Here is a 23,012-nt window from a genome sequence, read left to right as displayed (position 1 = left end):
CGGTATATAGTTTCTAATATCGGCGAGAAGCAACGAGATACGCGATACGACTGTCAACGTTACACGACACCGCCTTTCTGAACGCATGATCGCACAGATAAGCCTGATAGTGCGTGCGCATCTCTAATAGCGTATCAGACGGTGCTCGCGCACGAGTGTGCTCTCTGCGCTTAAACATCATTTAGGAAATCTCATTACTTTTCGCCTATATTAGGCGCTACCATATCCAGCAGCCAATAACGCTCGCGGGATATTGTGAAAAATCGCAAGGGTGCAAAATGTAGCGTTAAATACATCGTAACATTTTCGCGTTAGCTGGAAGTCCTACGCGAGTTTATAAAAGTTCTACATTTGTCTTCTGGAGAAATTTGCGAACTTAATTTGATGTGATTTTTTTTAGCTTTCTTGTTATCGGCATTTTCTTTCAGACGAAATTTCAGGTCTCAAATCACAATATACCTCTTTAGTCTACCGCGTTCTGTTTTTTCTCTCGTATGCGGCAAAACTTAATCAAATTGCGAAAGTCATTGTCCAAAGCCTGGTGAAGAGAGCCGATAATTGGTTGCCGCAAGCTGAAAGGTAATTTAAAGCTTCGTATACAGTCTATGTAAAGAGCGGACAGACAAGTCCGTACCTTTGGTGCCATCCTGACGAGATGAGTTAAGTGCGAATTCGTTTCCCGCTTCGAGATCGGATACGCTTCGATTATTTCAAATCGATTCGCAGTCTTGGTAGAGCGAAGCAGCGAAAGCAGGCTTGCGTGCTTGATGGCTCCTTAATAGTGCCTGCTACCCACTATGGGCCTTGGCGTAGCCAGGGGAAGGGGACCAGGTGGAAGATGAAGGAACACCCCTCCCCCTTCCTTAGCAATTTTTTTTTTCAGTTTTGCATCACACATACAAACGCACGCACAAACATACGTAAAGTATTGCCCTGGCTTCCTCGACCCCCCGCCCAAAAAAAAAAAAGAAAATTCTCCCCACGCCCGTGACTATATATGGGTGATTGGCCAAGATGCCGGCGTACGTAGAACGTTAAGACCAAGACAGGGCAAGGGCCGAATTCTCATTTTTGGAAATACGAAATCGAAATTTTACAACAGTAAAATCATTTTTATGAATAAAAGTAATTCCTAATACACGATTAAAATATTGGTGGCTTTCCGCATTACCGAGCAATTGATTCTGATTAATTTGGTAATTAACAAGGTATCCTCCTTGTGTCACCCAGAAAGTAATATAACATTTGATAAAACCACTCAGTTCTTGGCCATTCCGCCACAGGGTGTGAACCACAGATCAAGGTGAACAAGAACCAGAAGAATTCGCAGAGGGCCCATGCAGATGTTCCTTGGTCGTAATCCAAGGAAGCAGCCCGAAAGGAAAGAGTATTTTGAGTATTAAGTGCAATTGCTAATTTTTTAAATAAAATATCGAAGTACATTTTTCCTGTTTTTTTTTTTTTGTTTTGTTTTTGAAGCGGCGACAGCTAGGTAAAAAAATGGTCGATGTTTTCAGGTTCGTTACAGCTGGGACATAAAGGGGATGGTACCAGACCAGACCTGTATAAATAAAAGTTTAGCGGTGGAATACGGCATCGTAATCTTGTTCTCGTGATGCCTACACAGTCGAGGGACCGGTCATAAATTGGGCGGTTTGCACTAATTAAGTAAAACCTTTACGCTAAAGACTAAAGTCTTACTGGAAAGCGACGTGTTATGTGACGGTATTCGATGTGGAATGATCAGTGATGGTGATACGGTGATATAGAAATGTAAATAAATTCTTAATTTGCTTCTTTTGTTTTCTTTCTCAAGGAAGACAGACGCTGAGCAGGGGCGGCACCAGACTGGTGGGGGGGGAGGGAGTAGCAGTTCAGCCCCCCCCCCCCCCCCCCACACACACACACCTTGCTTTAAGAGCATAGTCAACGCACAATGAATCAGTCCCCCGCTTCCCTGCGCCCCAGAATGAACTCACTTGTCGCGGTCGTCCCGCCAGGAAAAAAAATGAAAAGATCCTGGCGCCGCTCCTGACGCTGGGAGTCACAGACAAATCGTTTCCTCGCAATGCAAACATTCCGAAGCCAGTACCACAATGTGGAAGCACCGAAAGTAATAATGAGTAGTAATTTACGGGGTTTTACGTGCCAGAACATCGATATGACTATGTGGCGCGCCAGGGGCGACGCCTGAAATTTTTTTCGAGGGGGGGGGGGGGAGGTGTCCATTTACCCTCTGTGCATGTTTGTGCGCGTGTTTTTATGCGTGCAAGCCTTAAAATTATCGGAAGTCTATTCGGAAGGCTTTTGAACCCCCCTCCGCGTTCATTTTCCCGCAAGCAAGCAGAACGGGGTCTATGCTTCTGCTATCAACTTTGTATACACAGAGGAGATATTGTCAGATCCGGCCTTTGTGCGAAGCGTTGCGCGTGTCTGTGTTTGTTCCTTCATTGTGTGATCGTCTCCAGTGCGCTTTTACCGTTCGCAAAAATGCAAATAGGAATTTAGTGCCGGAACGCCGCAGCGTAACATTGCGAATGTGTCTTGTTCCTTCACTGATGGCGCTGAACAGGCGTGCAGAGAAAGGTTATAGAATTTTTTTTTTAGAATTTTTGTTTATTTCATATTGTACATACTGATAACAAACACTTATCGGACCTGTACCCAAAGGCTAGTTGTAGGTCCGATAAAAAAGAATAGATAGGAATAGAAAGAAAAAAAAAACAGCAGTTGTAACATTTGCAATGAACAAAAAGATGTAATTGTTGAATTCACAAATCAATAGTAAGTAATTAAAAGAACCAATAACTAACATATATTAGAGTCCCAAAGAACAAGGTAAGGGCTACGTGCAGATACGTAAAAAGGTACAGTGACATGTACAAGAAAATAAGGAGTATGAATATCTATCAAACCTTTATCAGGCAACGTATATCTATTAAACAGCAAAATGCGTACAGAATGTGCAAAAGAACAAAACGGGAGAAATACGACTTTTGTGTTACATAGCAATACAACACTATCATGTGACAGTAATTGCACAGAATCAACAATAAAATATATAATTCGTTTAGAACTATAGCAAGGTATTTATAATTTACTCTATCTTTAACAAAGAAAGAAACTATTGTTTCAGGGCGCTAGGGAAGTTCACAGAGTTAATGATTACCGCTGGGAGCCTGTTCCAGGTCTTAATTGCTGTGAACTGAAGCATGCGTTCACCATACACATTGTTACATGGCGCGATATTAAAGTGACCTGCAGTTACATTTCTAGTACAGCGCGAGGACGAATAAAATATGGATGAGCTGAATGGATGGTTGAATCTAACGATCTTATAAACGCACAGTGAAATGCTCAGCTGTCGCAAGTATTCCAATGGTAATATGTGATATTGACCAAATAATGGGGCCATGTGATCGTAATGCCTTGAATGAGACAGAATTCTTATTGCACGTTTTTTGGAGTTTAATAATTGGGTTTAATAAGGTTTTATACGCCCAGCCCCACGAGTCGATACAATACCTCAGGTGACTTTCAATAAAAGCAAAATGCATGAGTCGCAAAACTGGGATGTCGAAGTACTCACGAGCTAGTGCTAAACCGTAGCAACCAGACGCTATTCTGAAGCAGACACTGTTTATGTGTTCTTCCCATTGTAGGCGTTTCTCAAAAACCACTCCAAGGTATTTGTAAGAACTTGTCTGTTCTAGCGAAATGTTATTGATCTGTATGTTTACAGCTGTGGTATCTACTACTTTGAATCGAGACTGAAATACAACATATTTTGTTTTCTTTGTGTTAATTGTTAATTTATTACCTAAGAACCACTCCGAGATAATATTTAGCTCCAGATTTAACTTATGCCGAAGTTCAGCAATGTTATCCGCAGTTACTATAATGCACGTATCATCTGCGTACATCAATATTTCTGCACAGCCGATTATTTGTTGCAGGTCATTTATATATAGCGAAAAAAGAAGAGGCCCTAATGTTGAGCCTTGTGGACCCCGGTAACGATGTTTTGTCTCGAAGAAGTAATGTTATTGATCGTCACGACCTGAAATCGATCTTCCATGTAACTTGATAATAAGTTGAACACTTTACCGCGAAATCCACAATGTTTAAGTTTGTCCACCAATATGCAATGATCCACTGTGTCGAGTGCTTTCTTTAAATCTAAAAAAAAAAAACAGCTACATAATATATTTATCTTTTGTGATAACGTGATGACCGCCAGATGGCGGACGCGTACTCGAGCTTAGGGCGGATACATACATTTCGTTTTTAAAGGCAAAAGCCTTAGATGCTTCATCAAACGCGAAGAGTGATTGTCCGCGTCGGCGGCGTCATCATCACGAGTGATGCAAAAAAGTTATCACGTGATGTCACTCCATGGCGTCACAAGTCACCAAATTTGCGACGTCACATATGACGTCATCGCACGACATTGACCTCGTAAAGTTGAGCTTCATGGCACATTTTCCGCGACATTTTAAACTTGTATTGACCACTTTTGTAACACAGATCCACAGAAAAGCGCTGCAGGTAGTAGGTCATCGTCACCAATGTAGACTAAAAATAAGAACGGCGATAGACCTGCTCCTCGGAGAACGCCAGATGATTTATGTTCGCCGGAGTTGTGATCACTGATGCATCCTCCAATGCCGTGATATAAGGCATTGTATGCGGCTATGCTACAAATCGCTGGTGTTTTTTATGACAATGTTCAAAAAGTGTTCCAAGAGCTCCTGTCGTCTGGTTGCACCGATCTGCAAGCGCGTGGTATTGTTGCGCCATCTGGCCTTAACAATATGAGTTGAAACGCACACAACATGGCCTCCGAGATGATTAGAATGATCTCGCTGGCACTGACGGCATTTATATATGTGGTCAGTGGTCACAAAATGTTCAAGGTGTTCTAGGGCTCCTGTCGACCGGTGCCACCACCTCCAAGCGCGTGGTATCATGGCGCCATCTGGCCTTAATAAGAGTTGAATAACGTAGCTAGCTGGGCGAGTTGGAACGCGCACATGGCCTCAGTTTGAATGATCACACGCACGTTCTATGCACGTTCTTTTCCTTTTTCAACCTTTAGTGCGCGTGATTCATTTCCTTCAGTACTGCGTGACACCGCCTTAAGAGTCATGCTGCAGAAGCACGACCACCTCTGACGGCCACGGCAGCACGACAAATACAACTAAGGAAACAAAAGTTCGCTTCCTGCCGCTCTTGCGTCCCTTCAACACTGCTTCCTGCATGAACTGGAGCAGCTTGAACACGTCCAGCTAATGCATGAATCACGACGGCCGCGCATGGGTCTTCCACGGCGAGAAAACCAAGCGCGATTCCTTTATTAATTAAACGGAAAAGACATCGGATCAGTCCGTGACAGTTATCCTCATAGGCACAAACAGCCGCGCTCGCCAGCTCAAGCTCAAACACAGAGCGCGCCAGAAAAGCAACGGCCGTTCGCGCTGTTAAGATATCCGTTCACTGTCATCACCTCCGATAGAGTACGGGCCAGGGATCATCACAGCCAAGAGGCTCAAATCTCCTCGTTTGTCATCATCTCGGGGGTCGCTAGGCCTAACGGCGCTCAACGCTTGCCCCGATCAAATAAGATCAAAATAGTATCGCAATTGAGTTAAAATGAAAGAGATGAGAAGATGGAAAATGAAATAAGTGGGAAGACAAACCAGAATGGATGTAGAAGGGGAACAGAAGAAAAAAAAAAAAAACAGGGATGACGAAGACAGGCGACAGCGAGGAAGACAAGAATGAAATGAAATGTAGGAAGGAGGGTATGCGAAATGGAGAAACTAGACGTGCAAAGGTGCAATGTTAAAAATATTTAAAACATAAAGTTTAATTCTTGTCAAAGAAAATATTATAATTTATTTTACATAACGTTTTACACTTAAACTGGAACATTTTTTACATTTTTCAAAATTTTGAAAAAAAATAATTTTGGTCATCTTTTGCTTCACCTTTTTTGCAGCGCCAAGGGCCTGACGTCATTGCGCCAGGAAGCACAGAGGCATCGCCCTGTTGTATATCTATTTTCTGCCGTTCTACGAAAAGGTACGTGAAGATTTTATTCGTCCCGGCCGAATTTGGTGTCCCGCTTGTCCGGACGAACCGTTGCTCGATGACGGCACGACCGATCCCCGTGACAGGGTTTCCCGCCCCACATTTCCGCGCTCGCATCGGCCGCCAGTTAAGCCTACAGTCTGCTAAGGCCTGCCTTGATTGTTTATAAAGATACTCAAGTAGGGATGATAGTGAAGTGCTCTCCAAGTAGCCCTGGTAGAAGCCAACAAAGTAGGGCTGCCTATTTAACGGCGGGACTCGGCAGGAATAGCTATCACTTCGCTCGTCTGTCAAGCTCAGTGTCTTCACTTTTTTATTCAGCAGCCCACGTCCCAAGACACTCCTCCTAATCAAGAGCGATGAGAGATCGTTGACATCCATAAAAGGAATCTGTTTGAGTCGCGACACATATTGCTTCCCCGAGGCCAGCATGCGAGGAATTCCGCCGCTTCTAAAGCAGCGTTTTTGTTGAGTTTTAAAAGCCGACTGTCAAGAGTATATCGGTCCGAAACGGGAGGGCGGGTCACGATTTTTCGTTTTTTTCTTTATTTCTAACGCGCTGCTGCTTCCCCTTCCTCTTGGAGGACATCTCTTTGCGGTTGTGCTGGTTTTTGGGGCGTTGTATGTCTGAAACTCCTGTAGCTTTGGGATGTAGTGGGAGGGGGGTGATGGGACAGCGTGGTGCCGTGTCTTTCGCCTTGTTAGCCGCTCGCTCGGGGTCGGTGCCGTTGCAACGCGACGCCCTGTCACCTTGAGCATACCTAATGCGCCGTGTCGTCGCCATGTGCTTCGGTTTTTCGAGTACAACTCGCGTTGATCCACGCTGAATGAAGAACCCTCACCGGTGTTGGTCAGTGAAACGATGCGTGGTCGGTCGATTTTGGCCGAAGTCCAACACACTCGCTCACTTCGCTGAAAAAGGTGGCGGGCGTGAAAGAAAGTTAAAAAAAAAAAATGTATATGCGGGGGAGAGACGCCCACCTCTACTCCCTCGTACACTGGGGCCTTGCTACATCGGCCTCGCGTATCGCTTACGCTAGGCTAGGCTCGCGTGAGAAAGCGTTTCTAATGTTTCCTGTCCTTGCGTAGAATCGTGTATATTTTGACACGGTACGTCTGTATGTCGGTGACTCCGTTAAGCGGCCTCGCCCTGCTGGTTCGGAGGGGGAAGAGCGTTTGAACCACGATTGCGGGTTTTCGTAGCTTTCTTGCCTTGTCACGATAAAAATTCCGTTACTATTCTCGTCAATCCCTCACTTCTTTTGTTAACTTCGTGTCGTTTATGATTGGACGAGTTATCGTATCGCCATCCGCTCCAGTTTGCCATTGCACCCCCCCCCCCCCCCGCACCCACTCAAAGCTTATTTTAGTTTTAGATGCCCAAGATTTAGATTCTTCTCAGGGCAGCTAACACTGTCATGTTAAAAGTTACCCTTGCCTGTTTGTTGCTACGATTCGCCGATATTGACAAGAGTTATTGTCGGTACTGAGAGGAGTGCTTGAGTGAGGTTCCTGCTTCGTTTATTTACTCAAAGTGCCTTGTGTTCACTACTGAAAAAAGCGGGTGAAACAAGGGTGATCACGTAGGGGTGTTCTTCAGTGAAATGGTTTTTAATGGAAACGAGGGGCATGCAGGTGTTTCCTTTACAAGGAGGTTTTTGAAAGAAAGACTGGGAATTGTTTGAGGGGCTTGTCTCTGTGTTAGACACAAGTAATGAAAGCAACAGATATTTAAGCCAAGGAAAGTGTAGGCAACATTATTTGTTGTGTTAGACTGCAGTGTAATAATGACCTAAATCTAAAGAAAAGTGGACAAAAAAGCAACCTTTCTGTCGGTGGGATCCGAACCCAATCAAAAGTTGTGGGTTCAGATCCCCCCGAGGGAAAGGGTGCTTTTTCGTCCACTTTAATTCCTTTCGATTTCGGTCATTATTGTTACACTGCAGTTAAACGCAACAAATAATGTCCCGTATGCTTTCCTCAGCTTAAAGGGGTGGTGCTACCAAATTTGTGGCTTGCGCGTTCTTTGCTGTAAGCATTTCCTATAGCTCCAGGAAGCATGATACACGCACCAAGATTCATGTATTCTCGCTAAATAATTTAATATCGCCGCTTGATGTGAACAGCTTTCGGTTTCGGTTTCTGGGCGCCGAAGTTGGGCAGTAGAAGTGTAGGGGTCTTGGTCACATGACCACTCAAGGGTGTGACGCACTTGGCCAGGAAGCGATCGAAACTCGGCGAGTGATGTTGCAACCGATGCTTTGCCGGTACTATAGTGAACTAGAATATATTCTAGTTCACTATACGTACGTTGTGGAGGTGGCGGAGGTCACTCGCGTCACTGCAGCAGATCTGGTGTGACATCACTACAACTTTCGTTGCTAACGATGGGTCTCGGTCGGGAGAATGGGCATTTAGGTACACTTTGGAAGTGGATTAAAATATATTCTAAACGTTTGCTGTGTCTGACCCTTCGTGTGGAGTGACCTTGCATACAGAGGAAACCCACAACAGGCTCGTTATAGCCTCAAAATTTGATGGCACCGCCCCTTTAAATATCTGTTGGTTTGAATAAGCAGGTTCTTGGCATGATTGGGGTGTTATACTGTTGCGTTCAACTCCTGGATACACCGGTCTCTAATCAGCAGTTGATGCCTGGCAAGGTGGAGCTTATTGACTCGCTTGTCCGACAAGTCATATTTCAGAAAGGTAGCTAACGTTCCAGAGCAGCTGTTCTCCGAGCAGTTTCCCACTTCGCTGCGAGTGTCACCTAATGGCTTCTCCGTCGACACCGTGGGGGGGGGTGCGCACACCCACCCCGCAAAAACTTTTTGAGGTACGAGGTCATTCGTCTAGTGTCTGGGGCACGGCTGCGACAGCTGGGGCCTCTCCTCGCACGTGTAGTGCCTGGAAGTCTGCCAGTTTCCTCTCGAGATGATGACGAGGAAACAAGAGGGGGCAGGAAATTTCCTCGTGCTCTGCACAACTTTGCGGTTTTGCGTTGCGGGACAGCACTGCGAATCTGTCGTTCTCTCGGTTGGGAAAGTTTGTACATGTTCTCAATCTTGTAAAAGCTTGTTATATAGGATGTAAAACTGCTGAAACATGCTGCATGCTAACCTTGTGCATCCAATATAGGAACTGGCTTGGGAGTTGGGGAATTGAGCCCCAGGTTTTTATTTTTGAACGAGGTCACAACTCGAAAGGCACTTTGTGCCGTAAGTTCTGGGAATTTTATTCATTAGTGTGTGTGCGCGGTCTTGTAAGCCCTTGTACTACATGCAGAAATGCCGAAACAAATTGACACTTGCATGTTTGGTGTTGGAACTTTCTGGGGGGTAGTTCGGAGCCCCGAGTTTTTATTTTTGGACGAGGTCACAACTCGAAAAGTGCTTCATGTTTTGGATGACCTCGTCCATTCGGGTCGTGTAGCTGTGCTGGAAGAAAATTTTCGCTGCTGCATTTCACTTGTGACTGAAAATTGAGCATTCATTGTAAAAATGCAGGTGTGAAAACGTGCACACAGAAGAGAACGAGACAACACAAACACCGACTTTAGGAAAGTGTGCACTTCTGCGGTCTCATTCTTTTCTCCTGTGTATGCGCACCGTTCTTTCATGAATGCTTTTTACTGTTTTGTCGCAATATTGCACGTGTGATGTTGACAGTAGTCTTTTAGAAGTGTACAATATATATGTTGTAAGGCATTTTTCGTTTGTTACAGCCGTAGCCCTGTCTGGGTCTGCAATGAGAGAGTACAAGATTGTGGTGTTGGGAAGTGGAGGCGTTGGTAAAAGCGCCCTGGTGAGTGCTCGACAAGTTGCTCGATCGTGAAAGAGTTTAGAGGGGGGAAAAAAGCTGCCTCATGATCACTAACCCTTCCTTGACGGCCTTTGTTCTTGTGCCTCTCCATTCGCTTTTGCAGACTGTACAGTTTGTCCAGGGCATCTTCGTGGAGAAATATGATCCCACCATCGAAGACAGTTACAGGAAGGTCAGTGCATTTGGGCGTGTTTTCTTAACCTTGTAGTCTGACGTGCGGGACATTGACCTTTTTGTGCGAGACCTATGAAGAACTCCGTAAATGTGTCAGATTTACACATTACTTCAAGACACTCATTATTGTATTACAACAAAAATAATCTCATAATTCGTTGATTTATGTGTTTTATGGAAACTAATCTTAATTAAATTGCAATTGGATATCTATTTATCCTGAAAAAATCCATGAACAGGGGGTGGGTGCTCAAGCCGATGTTTCGACAAGTGGCCCCGTCATCTTCAAGGCTGGAACTGAAGTCATTCATGGTCTCCTTTTGCATAAATAGAATCAAATCTTGGGCTAGAAATATTGCACCATTTGGTTTTCCATTATATTCATTTTGTGCAAAGGAAAATTAGACTTTTGACGTGGCTCGCGGAAAGTGACACGTCAAACGACTCGTCGAACATGGTAGTGCCTTCAGCAAAATGATCATGTGCAACAGTACACTGCGAAATGAGGTTGAATGAAGACATGTATTAAGCAGGAGGTTCAATTGATCCATGCATCAAGGTATCTTGTTCTTTCTTAGCCCCCACTTGACACGACTAGCACAAACAAGTCGTGTACATATTTTTGTACAAAGCACCTCAAAGTGTTAAATTAACATCAGAACATTAGTGTCCCATTGTGTCCTTGCATGGCAAGGCATGGTCATGTTGCAAAGTTGTGATACCACTATGTGACAGTATAAGTCTATATTTCAACCCAGGCTTTGCAGTAGTGTTAGCCACTAAGTACAAGGATGCGGGTTCAATTCCTGGTGTTCCCAGGAGTCTGGGTCAAAGGGCAAGAACATCTCATGTACTTCACTGTGCGCGTTAAAGAACCCCGGGTAGTCAAAATTAATCTGGAGCCCCCACCATGGTGTGTCTGATAATTGTTGCGATTATGGCATGTAGAAGCCCCAAAATTTAATTAATTTTTGATGGTTGTGATGTATAAAAAGGATTCTAAAGAAAGTGGGGGGAACCAGTACTTCATAGTTCAAGCAAGATTGCTGAATCGCACTTAAGAGTTACTCAAAATTTCTGGCCTTGCTGTGAGAGCAAGTCACAGTAAGCCAGGCATATAAAGCAAGAGATCGGATTTTGCTGTAGCACTTTACGATGGCATGAGGGATTGGGCATGGCGCTTCCATTACTTGTCCGTAGTGTATCAATAAGGATTACATTGCAAATTTGCGAATAAACTAGTGGGATCTAAGAGCTGGCCAAATGTACAGAACTATGTACTTTGAGATCGGCAACATTGACTCCACGAACACATTTGTGCTGTGGTTCACACATGGAATTCTGAAGTCAAAACTCTGTGCTTTGTTTCCTTTCTATTTTGAGTCATTGCACCAAAGCTGTAGGCATTCACCCTGACAGTTGCATTCGTTTTGAATTTGCAGCAAGTGGAAGTGGACGGGCAACAGTGCATGCTGGAAATTTTGGATACCGCTGGAACGGTAAGTTTAAATTTCGCTTTCTCTTTCCTGTAGTTGACACAGGTCGATGGCGATAGCATCAGTGTTGCCCACTCAGACTGCATGCTCATTTCTTTCAAACCTCGGGCATCATTGGTGTTGAAGACGTAAGCGACGTAAGTAAACGACAGCACATGTGACTGTGCACCACTCGCAGTCCAGCGCTCCTGCCTCTACTGACTAGTGTCAGTTAACGAGCTACAGTTTTTACTGGCGGGATTATCACTGGCGAGAGATTTCAAACGAATGCGGCTTTGATCGCTGATGTCACGCTTCCTCTACCATTGCAGGAGCAATTTACAGCTATGCGCGACCTGTACATGAAGAATGGACAAGGTTTTGTGCTTGTTTACTCCATCACGGCCCAATCAACCTTCAATGACCTCCAGGACCTCAGGGAGCAGATCCTCAGAGTCAAGGACATGGATGATGTGAGTGGACGGCTCGAGAGATGCTTGTCTCGGTGTTTTGCGTGTGAAACAATGCTAGTCCATTGTAGTAGTCAAAACTTGTGTGGAGTCCCCCTACTGCGCTATGCCTCTTTACTGGTTTTGGCACGTAAAACCCTGCAGTAGGTTGCATCCTCAGAGAAAACGCAAGCCGCGCCCACGGCACTGCAGCCTGACTGTCCTTCACCTGTGAAGGACATTCATGCTAGCTGGTTCTTGCTCAAACCTTAAGTACTTCTTCTCGACTGATGTAAACACTACGTATATCAGAATCCTTTACGAAATTTGCCAGGACGTTCAAGTATCCATCCTAAAACCAGCGACACGAACGTGTCTGTATGGAAGTCAACTATTTGAAACTCAAGAAGTGCTTGGTGTCACAAAACTTAGTAAGCGCAATTGGGTGGAGCATTCATGCAAATTCTCTGTGGGAGGGGTAGCGATGGCTGTTTGTGGGTAGAGCTGGCATTCATTCTTAAGTGGTAAAAGACTATAGAATTTCATTGTTTCATAGTTCATGTGTAAAACGAAAGGTAGAAGTTCAGAGAATGGCGGAAGCTTGAAGAGAGATGAAATTCGTAAATGTGGGCTGTCACTGGAGCCGACGTTTCGACCAAGTGGACTTGTCTTCAAGGCTGCAACTTGAAGAAACAGTTGCCGCCTTGGAGAAAAGTGCGCTTGTCGAAACGCTGGCTCCAGCGACAGCTCGTGTTCATGAATTTTCAGAGTTCATATCAGTAATTTATTACAGCTTTGTGTGTGAATTTATCGTGGGGTGAGACTGAAAGTGTTTCAAAATTTGGTTGTACAGCAGTGGTAATAAAAGTTATGGCTATAAAATTTGCAAGGTATTTTAAAGGTAGACGCAAGTTTCATTAAAGCTAAAAATTAGTTTCAAATTCTGTTTAGTGTTATTTTTGTATTTTTAATTTCTCTAAAAATGTACTCTTTTTTTCTTAAGATTTTCTATTTGCAGAGCATAGCAATTTTTCGCAAAGGAAGCTACTAATGCTTTACAAAAGTGGAACTAAAATTGTGAGCGTACAGCAAAAACTCGATTTATGTTTTTTTGTTTGTCGATGTATGCGAATTGCATCTTATAAATGGTTTTCTTAATACTGAAAGAACACTAGTGCACCTAGGCTACTGATTCTAGCTCCAGTTATGTAAATACCACTGATTAACACATGTGATAAATTTTAATAGTTCCTGCGAAAAAGATACACAAACTTCAAAAACGTTGTTTTGAGAAAAATGCAGAAGTTACTTAGGGGTACACGCACATTTCCTGTCAACGCGTCAAACAAAAAGGACCAAAAACTATTTTTGAAGCCGCGAGTGCCCAAGTGTGACATATTTTCTGAAAGATATAAGAAATTCTCTATCAAGGTGATTGCTAAATCCCAAAATTGAATTTTTTTTACCAAGGTAAGTCTCGCCCCACTTTAATCATACAGGTGTCGTGCAGGTAACGAGTACAGTCGACGACTGCAATCAACAAGATTGTTGGGCTAGTTGGTACTAGCTGGTACTAGTTGGTACTAGCCCAGCGCTCGTCGTGTGTGTTTGTACCTTCTTAGTGCTGCTTCGAGGATGGATTGCAATCAAGCCCGATAAGGGTCGTGCTTGAGCCAGATCAGTGTGTGCCTTTGGCCATGTTCTTGCCCAAACCAGATTTAGTCAGTCGTGATCTGCGTATCGATATCTAGCTTCCTCGTTGCAGTTGTAGGCTGTCACATGTGCTGCAACATATGCTACATATTGGCGAAACTAGTTATTTGGATCCTATTTGCTACTAGTGAGCAAGAGCTCCCTCAGCTTATGCAGATTGGACTAAACAGCAGCGATCAGATTTAAGTTTTTTTTTCCAAATTGTCATATCGAGCATTATTGATACATGTTTTCCCAGTGTGAAGATGTGGAAACATCAATGATACCAAGTCCAGTACTTCGAGACTAGTTTAGCATTAGATCGAAATATCATACAAATGTCTCCATAAATTTATGCTTCCTAAGCACAGCCTGGTTATATGCGAGGAGTGCACAGTAGAGCTTCTGCAACATTAGAAATGTGTGCGAGTGCATCTGGGTAATGTTAGTGAAAGCCAGCCAAGTTTGATGGCAGTCTTGTTGCACGACATTTTTCATTCTGCCGCGTTACAGGTGCCAATGATTCTCGTCGGAAACAAGTGCGACTTGGAAGATGAGCGGGTGGTCGGCAAGGACCAGGGAGCGAACTTGGCCCGCTCTTTCAACAACTGCGCCTTCCTCGAGAGTTCAGCCAAGGCCAAGATCAATGTCAACGAGGTACGTGCAGTAGCACCTCATTAACGTGTGCCTGGTAATGTGCAGTATGTAAATTTGGAATGTAATCCTTGCAATAAATCCCGAATCCTGTCTTGATGATCCTGGTAATCCTGATGTATCGACTGACTGCTTTAAGCAGGCAAGCTCAAGCATGCATTCAATGCATCAGGCCAGACTTAGCCTGCACCAAGAGTTTTCAAGCACAAAATTCAATTAATGGGCTCGCCACTGTGCTCTGTACGCAATTCTCTTGGAGGCTTGCTACTTGTTCTGTTTGCCGCAGTGGTATAGTGGCGACGGTGCTCGGCTGCTGGCCCAGAAGTTGCGGGTTCGACCCCAGCCACGGCAGTCGTGTTTCGATGGAGGCGAAATGCGAGAGCCTCATGCACCGTGCGATGTCAAACTTTCCGGAGCCCTTCACTACAGCGTGCCTCGTAATCGTATCGTGGTTTTGGCACGTAAAACCCCACACATTATATGCATTGTCAGAGAGGGGAGAATCACTCTCGTAAAGCAGAATGGCTCAAACATGTAGTTGTAGTTGCAGCACGATCTCTACCCACGTTGAGGTGCCACCTGTGGATTACACACCACAAGAAAAGTGTTTAGGGTGTTTTCTGAAGTGTACAGGCCTCAACACTTTGTGAATAATTCTTGTGCAGTGTGTCCGTGATTATTTGTGTATACATATGTAACTACTTTATATACAGCATAGGCCGCTTATAATGCAAGTTGCCGGAGTCCCGAATTTCCGCACTATAAGCAGTGCCGCACTGTAACCAAAACATTTTTGAGAAGCTGTACGTGTACAAAACATGTCTAACAGCAATTAAAATTCCACACACTTTTGATTTTCCGGAAGCATGTGCAATGTCAAAAACAGTGGCGGCCACGATCACTACTCTATACTCGCGGACAAGGCAATTAAAGGAAGGCTACAAAGCCGAATTGCTAAAGAATACAGTCCCACAATTGCGTCCGTGTTTTCTGCGTGAGAATAAAAAACATTGCTTTATTTTCTCCGGGACGCTGTTTGAAAAGAGGGTCAGCACGCACCAAGGAGAATTTATATTTGTTTACTTCATGCAGTTTCATTTCGCGTTTTTGCGCCTGTGAGATCGTCGCACCTTTCACGTGCACCTCACAGTCAAAATGGAGTCTTCGTCTTCAGGTGAGCACTCGCCACCATCCAGCTTTTTCGACGACTCGCCGAAGGAGCTTGTGACGAAGTTCACTAACAAATGGCTGTCTAAGCCTGTGCCGGCTGCTCGAATAATCAAACGGTCGTCACAGGAGATACGGAAGGTTCACAAACCAAAACTGAATTTGAAACATGCACCGAACCGGACTACTCGGCGGAGAAGTACATGGGCAGTAGCTCCGCGCCCGTAGCCTTTCCTTCATTGCCAAGAAAAGTTGTCCGCGAGTATAGTGTTGCACATGCACGCCATCGTGCAAGATTTAAACAAGGGTGTGCATTTTGAGATTCAAGTCACCCCTCCTAAATGCAACAGCTTCGAAAAATTTCATTGACTCTGCACCAAACCACAACTTTGATCGCCCGCGGCCAGTACCGACGGGGCAGCTAGCGCTCGTTAGGCCTAGCATGCGGGTTGCAACTTGGCATGCTGTCGTGGGAAGTTTGCCCAAGACAACAGGGATATTGGACGTAGAAGATATCGCACTCCTGAGCTAAACAGCGGGCAGCACGCGTGAAACGAAGTTTCGGATCGCGGTCAGGAGAACAGCCACAGCAACTATCCTAAAAAAGTATTTCAAGCGTGGAAGTCTGCCTGCTGGTGGCAAAGGCGAAGGCTCGATTGCGTCTTAAAGGAGTACTGACACGATCTTGAAGTGCAGCAAAACAGACGTTTTTGGTTTCCTTGGCATGTAGTGTTAACGCTCTCCCCACACCGCATCCGGGAAACACGTATAAACATTTAAGTTTGATTTTAAAGTTTTCATCTCCCAGCATCTGCAAGGCAGCTTCACCGCATGGAGAGCCCTATGACGTTTCAAGTCAGCTCACTTGGTTTGCTAAGTCTGGGTCCTGCATGCAGCCTAAATCACAGAAATCGCTGTCGGAGGCACTGGACGACAGTCCACTAATCAAGAACCACGTTCGACTGACAGCAAAGGACAGCAGGTGCATATTTCGTGGGTTGCAGTCTGTCCGTGACGTCACGGGCAGACTTGACACGTCACTACCGTATTTTCGCGCGTATAACCCGCCCCTGCGTATAATCCGCACCCCCACTTCCAGCTCGCCGAGAAAAAAAAAAAAAATCCTCGCGTATTGCCCGCACATTCGATATACAGGAAAGGCTGTACAAAAGCTACTGCTCAGGTAACACAGCACATATGTAGACAGAAAAAGCTTTATTTAGCAAGCAGAATACGCTGCCTGCAAGGCCAGTCACAATCACTCACTGTCACTGCTCTCGCTGGAGCTATCACTTGAGCCGCAGTCCTCACTGTTATGCACAAGGTCATCTTCGGTTCCATCCATGTTGTTTGTGATGCAGCATTTTTTGAAACTTTTCCGCACCATCTCACCTGGAATGGCCTTCCATGCCTCGACAATCCACTTGCAGAATAGGGCAATATCAGGCCTTCGGACTCGCCCTGTCGGCGTCAAGTCGTAGAGGCCTTCGGCCATCCACTCGGCGTAATAGCGCTTGACATGAGCTTTGAAGGGCTTGTTAAGCGACACATCTAGAGGCTGCAACATTGACGTCATTCCACCGGGTATAACAACTAAGTCAGTCCCGTTGCGTGAAAGGCGGTCCTTCACTTCCTCAGTTGTGTGGCCGCGGAACGAGTCAAGAACGAGCATGGACCTCTTTGCGAGCATCGCACCAGGCCTCTTCTCCCATACCGTCTTGACCCAGTCCACGAACAAGTCACTGTTCATCCACGCGTTCTCGTGTGCGCGCACCACCACACCGGCAGGCAAATGAATCTTCGGAAGAGTTTTCCTTTTCAAGATGACGTACGGTCGCAGTTGCGTGCCGTCGGCGAGGGCACAAAGCAATACTGTGACGCGCAGTTTCGTGTTCCCGCCGGTCAGCACGCTCACCGAACTGCTGCCCGTCTTCTCAATCGTTGTGTCCAACGGCATTTCAAAATAAACAGGAGTTTCGTCCGCATTGCCGATTTGCGAGAAAATGTAATCGTGCTGCTTTCGCAGGCCAATTACATATCTCTGGTACTTGAGCAGCTTCTCCTCGTAAGAAGCCGGCAAGCGTTGACATATTGTAGTCCGCCGTCTGATTGAGAGCCCTTGCCTCTTCATAAAGCGGTGCAGCCATCCGCGGCTCGCACGGAACCCGTGAGGTAGGCCTAGCTCCCTCGACAGTCGCCGCGCTTCCACTTGGGCCATCTCGGTCGATACGGCGTGACCCCTGCTTCTCACATCTTCGATGAACTTTACTAGCTGCACCTCCAGCTCAGGGTAGGCGCCGGTCTTGGGGCCACGAAATGACCTACGGTCGCGGTGCGCGGCTTGCAGGCTGTCTTTGTTCTTTCTCCACAGTCGCACGCAGGACTCGTCCACATCGTGCCGTCTTCCCGCTTCGCGATTTCCGAATTCCTCGGCGACAGCGATGATCTTAAGCTTTTGCTGTGCGGTGAAGGACTGCCGACGGGTGCTACTCATGGTGACAGAATAGGTCGACTTAGGCTTGGCGAACGGGTCGAGATGTGGAGAACTAGCGATATCAACGAGGCAAAGAGAGCTCACACTCGGCAACAACTTGTCTTGACAGTTGACAGCACCATGGAAGCAACAGAACCGAAATGCATGCCTGCTACCGCGTCAAAAAGTAGTACTTAAATTTACTGATAATATCTCATTTGCCTTGCTAAAATAACTACTGCTTTATTTATTATGGAACTCAAACAGCTGCGGGAAGTCGTAGCTAAGATACAAGTATTGTTCACTTTGCAAAAATTCCTTCCTTTTCTTTCTATTTCTTAGACAGCACCACCTTTTCGGCAAGCCCTTTTCCAAAGTAAACATGGCGTCCGTGACGTAGGGACAAGTGGAGGGTGGTGGAGGATGGGTGGAGGGTCACTGTGCGGCCGCAAACGTCCAAAAAAATATACTTGTAATGTGACAGTGAGGTTTACACTGAACAATCGAATTGTCTTTCCCCGAACGTTTTTCTAAACGCTTCAACGATGCAAGCAAGCGAAACCGAAATCGGCCGCAAGCTGCCGTACTGCTTGCGGAGCAACACGAATTTGCGGAAACCGCCTCCGTAGCCTTCGCTACACTGTAAAGCGGCTTCACGGCACAATACGTATTGCTGTGAAGCAGCACTATAGGAAAACCCCCGCGTATTATCCGCACCCCTACTTTGCCACTGAAATTTTCGGGTTTTCGGTGCGGGTTATACGCGCGAAATTACGGTATGTAGCCGCCCTCTTGAAACCGAAACGGAAACTGCTGGTTGAAAGAAGCGGTATTAAAAATATATGCAATGCATTCCCAGGCACCACGACACTCTTTTTAGGGTTCTCGACACCCGTGCTTTCATTTAGAGCAACAACCCGAAAAATTTTAAAATTCATGTCAGTACTCCTTTAAAAGCATTGTCATTTACAGGGCAATTGAGGTCGCACGTGCGATATCTGCGCTCTGCGGCAAAGCAGCTATTTTCCCAACAGAAAACCAAAGAGCCAAACAGCGGTAACATGCACTTTGTGTGGACACGGGCGCCCATTTGGAGCAGAGCGCCCACATGACAAGCGGCCGGAGCGAAGGGAGCAAAGGCTTCTTTCTCCGTTGCATAGGCAATCACTCCCCCTCCTTACACCACATGCCCGTGTCGTGCTGCTACCCCCCACCGGTCTTTTTTTCCTTTCCCCATTTCCCATTCACTCCGTGTCCCCTTTTCCTTCATAATGCTTTGGTTGCTCTCTCCGCAGCCGGTCCACCGCCACTGAGAAGCACGCTCGCTCCCCCACTTCTCTGACAATTTTCCAGCAGCCACATTATAACTGGTCTATATAGATAAAATTTGTACCTCTCTCTGATCACATATACCCACCAGTTAATGCAGGCTGTGGTCAGTTTTTGTCAATTCAAGGCTAACTGCGCTACCTCAACTCCTAGTAAGGCTGACACCGCATTGTTTGAGACAGGTCTGTTAATGAAGCCAGCTTTGCCAAAGGTGTCTCCTGTACAGATACGCATTGGAAACGCACGGACACATGGTGCTGTTTTCCGATATCACCTAATTCCCTTTACGTTGGCCTAGTTGTTCAGTGCATTTGATGTCTGTTCTTTCCTTGCAGATCTTCTATGACCTTGTACGGCAGATCAACCGTAAGAACCCTGAGAAGAAGCCAAACACCAAAAAGAAGTCCAAGTGTGTACTATTGTAGAAAAGCATGTAAGTGGACGACGTCATTCTTTCCATTTTTGTTTGTGGAACTGGTGCCCGGCTGGTACATATCGTAGGCGGCAGCACCAGAGACCACGAGCGAATTCGGTGTGGCATTATGTACAATAAATTGATCACTTTGTCTGGAAGCTAGCTGTGTCGTCTCAACCAGGAATGCGGCCAATGTTGGGTTGTGCCACGAAAGATCTTCCCCCTGATGGGAACCTGTTCACACGCACATTATTGTTCCCACTGAGTAGTCGTGGGCATACCGTACTGTGGTGCACACGGTAGTGCAAAAGAAACGGGTAATTAAATGTCAAGCTTCATCAATCTAATCCTTCCATTGGGCGCCGATGAATGCCGCAAGTTTTCTATTGGTCTCGCCGTTGAGAGGAAACCCTTCATAGTGCCATAGCGTTCCTTATCGCTTTGTGACACGTCTTCCTCATTCAGAGACGCGACTTTTGCCATTTTTGTGCGCTATTGGCAAGGAAGAGACAACAGACACTGAGACACGGGCACATTAAGCATTCTTGTTGCCTAAAGTTTCACTTCTGGTTGAAATAAATTGTCGCACATGATAGCTTTGGTGAAGGCAGTACCATGCTTAATGAGAAGTTGGATGTGGGGTATTTTTGGCAGGAATTTAAAATAATTTTTTACTGTTTTAGGAATGCTCCCTGCCGGCAGATAACTATCGCATGTAATTTGAGTGGGTCATTGAATTGGTTTCTGAAGAAATATAACATGAGTTATCGTACAATAACATGATTGTTTACATTGTCATTTCAATGAATTGCTGTAAAATGCACCGTAATTTATTATAACACTTTCATTCGGTTTAAATTTGGTCTCCAGAACCTTGGCATCAATCAAATCACATAAATTTCACACATTTATAGACAGTCAATCATGCTTGTCGCAGAGGGTTATGGTACCAGTGTTGTGACATGTCTGGTACATGCCTGGGCACTTGACAGCATAGCTACACTTTCTGTTGTTAAGCATTCTCGTTAAGCCTTTCTGCATCCTCATTGGTGTTGGAAAGACGCTGAAGCCACGCTGCCTCATTCGAATTGCAGGCTGCAACCGACCTCCTCCAGCACCAAGGCTGACAGATGTCCCAACTCCTGGTTGCAACGTGCCCGCGATATGAGGCCTTCGGACAACGGGCAGCGAGGAATCGAGGCATCCGCAACTCTTGAAGCTCGCCAAGCCCCCGTCTGCACGCACTCACTCAATTGCAAAATCTTTGTTGTCATTTTTTTTTAAATCCCCCGCGCAGTCGTACTTTGTAAAGACCTATCTGCCGTCACACCACACACACTGGCTGGCCCATAACCGAATGGGGCTGCAAGAACTGTTCTTCTCTTTTATCACTTCTCCGAACCCCTACCCCATTCTTGCAAGCACACCTTCTCTCGACACTCCTAGTGCCACCACCGCTACTCTGTGAACCTCGCGAATTTCATGGGCATCTAAACCGAAGCTCTCTCCCCCAGGAAACGGGAAAAAAATATATATATATTGCCAAACTCTGCTCACATTCACATCATTTCTCAGTGTCTGTACGTCTTTATCTCTAAGGCCGGCGGCATGCTCCGAAAGCCTACACGGCTTCGCTCTCCGTTGTCAGGTCTTCCGGTCAAACGTGCCTCTCTCGTCTCGTGCCGTATCACGGTCTTACCTTTAATTCTCGAGACCTGCCCCGCCCCCATCCCACTGCAATTCTCAAAACACCACAAAACAGTCTGTTGTAGATGGTGGCACTCCTTCGAGACAAGCTTCCATCGTTCCGTTTGCAAGTTGTCTTCCTCGGGAAGCCCTCTTGGTTTCTCCGCTGCCGGCTTCCGCGGATTTTTTTGCGTTTTACTAGTGGCAGTGCACCCCTGCTGCTTCTCGTTCGTGCAGAGCCGAGATTTTGTGTTGCGTCTGCGAAACGTGGCCTCATTATTATGTGTAATGCTTTTAGTAGTTTTTCCCTGCTCTATATTACAGGCTGTGAGGAGGAAGTGGCACGTTTATTTTAGCTCATATTTTCACCGGGAAAAGACAGCAGTTGCGTTTCTTTCTTTTTTGTTCCCTCACCTCTCGAATCCTGGCTGCATTTCGAGCATCGTGTTGCCCAACTGCTGGTACGTCAGTTGGCGGTGTATATAATACGAGGAGCAATCTTGGAAGCGATCCACGGTATAGTTTATGGGAGAGAGGAGCACATGGAGTGCACATTGCCATTGTTTTTTGTTTTTTTTAGTGGGATTACTTTTTTTTTGGACTTGATAGCAATGATGTCTTTTTCCTTCTATTTATTAATTCAGTTCTTTCCCTACACTTTTTTGATGTATGTCATAAAGGCACGCTTGGTCTTGCATGTTTATCGAATGAGCCCACCCCCACCCCCTTTTTATTTTCCCCAAGCCAGTTGTTTTTACATTTTAGCTGCTTTTTTTTTCTTTTGAGAGTTCACGTCACGTGCGAAGAGTCTGTTAGGTGCAATCCTGAAGAACGCTTATTTTTTAACCTTGCATGTCGAGCTGTGCGAGGTAACTTCTGGCAAACTTTTTTTTCTCTCTCTGGCGAAGTAAGAGAAATTAACTGCAAATGTCAATTTGGATTGTACTTATGGTGCTACAGATTTGATTGTAGGATTGAGAAAGAGCTCCATACGTACGCAGGTATAAATAAACTTTTTAATCAGTTGTGTATTGTCATTTTTGTTTATTCAGATGCTTGAAGGCACTGCTGCTTTAGATGTGGTACAATGTTTACATGAGCACTCTGTGTTCTCGCACATGTAGATTTTACATGCCATGCAAGCTCACTGAGTAAAGCATCGATTGTTCCGACTGCTTTTAAAGAGCAATTAAGTTACTTTGGCGAGAACTGAAACTGCTTGCATGGCAGGTGTAGTAAAACTTCCAATGTATGCTGCTGACTCCACCTGATTGTGTGTGGCGCAACAATTAAGTAGTGCACATCACTCAATGTACAGTAGGGAAAGGCTAAAAGGGCCAGCTGCAACGAGATTTCATTCACATTTAAATGGCAAGTTACACATTGGGGTTTGTACCAGGTCTAATGTGTAAAAGCAGCAAATTTGAAAAGTTTTCTATTTGAAAACTGATTCCGCTAGATACACGCTGTCGGTGGGAACGGCCATGTGATTGTGGAGATGGGCGATTCATAGTACTTGAATCCCAATTTAATAACTTTTTAGCAATAAAAGCTTTGTGGGTTCGTAGAAGTGGGCTTTATTA

The 23,012-nt window shown here is 45.4% G+C and overlaps 1 protein-coding gene across 1 annotated transcript; it reads left to right on the top strand.

Moving 5' to 3' along the window:
* Nucleotides 1-5,985: 5,985 nt before the first annotated feature.
* On the top strand, nucleotides 5,986-22,454 carry LOC119407116 (ras-related protein Rap-1b). Its single transcript, XM_037673975.1, has 8 exons — nucleotides 5,986-6,084; nucleotides 9,818-9,897; nucleotides 10,019-10,087; nucleotides 11,532-11,588; nucleotides 11,897-12,037; nucleotides 14,219-14,362; nucleotides 19,664-19,761; nucleotides 20,838-22,454. The coding sequence occupies exons 2-7, from the start codon at nucleotides 9,841-9,843 to the stop codon at nucleotides 19,751-19,753; spliced, it is 558 nt and encodes a 185-aa protein (XP_037529903.1). The 5' UTR covers nucleotides 5,986-6,084; nucleotides 9,818-9,840; the 3' UTR covers nucleotides 19,754-19,761; nucleotides 20,838-22,454.
* Nucleotides 22,455-23,012: the final 558 nt, after the last annotated feature.

This window comes from Rhipicephalus sanguineus, chromosome 10 (genome assembly GCF_013339695.2).
Source record: "Rhipicephalus sanguineus isolate Rsan-2018 chromosome 10, BIME_Rsan_1.4, whole genome shotgun sequence".
Lineage (NCBI taxonomy): Eukaryota > Metazoa > Arthropoda > Arachnida > Ixodida > Ixodidae > Rhipicephalus > Rhipicephalus sanguineus.
This window is presented reverse-complemented; position numbering and strand designations above follow the sequence as displayed.

Bases quoted from the DNA above. Each gene is read 5' to 3' on its own strand.
- LOC119407116 (XM_037673975.1), top strand. From the start codon at position 9,841: ATGAGAGAGTACAAGATTGTGGTGTTGGGAAGTGGAGGCGTTGGTAAA. The intron at 11,589-11,896 runs GTAAGTTTAAAT...CTACCATTGCAG, and splicing joins TTTTGGATACCGCTGGAACG to GAGCAATTTACAGCTATGCG. The intron at 12,038-14,218 runs GTGAGTGGACGG...GCCGCGTTACAG, and splicing joins GAGTCAAGGACATGGATGAT to GTGCCAATGATTCTCGTCGG.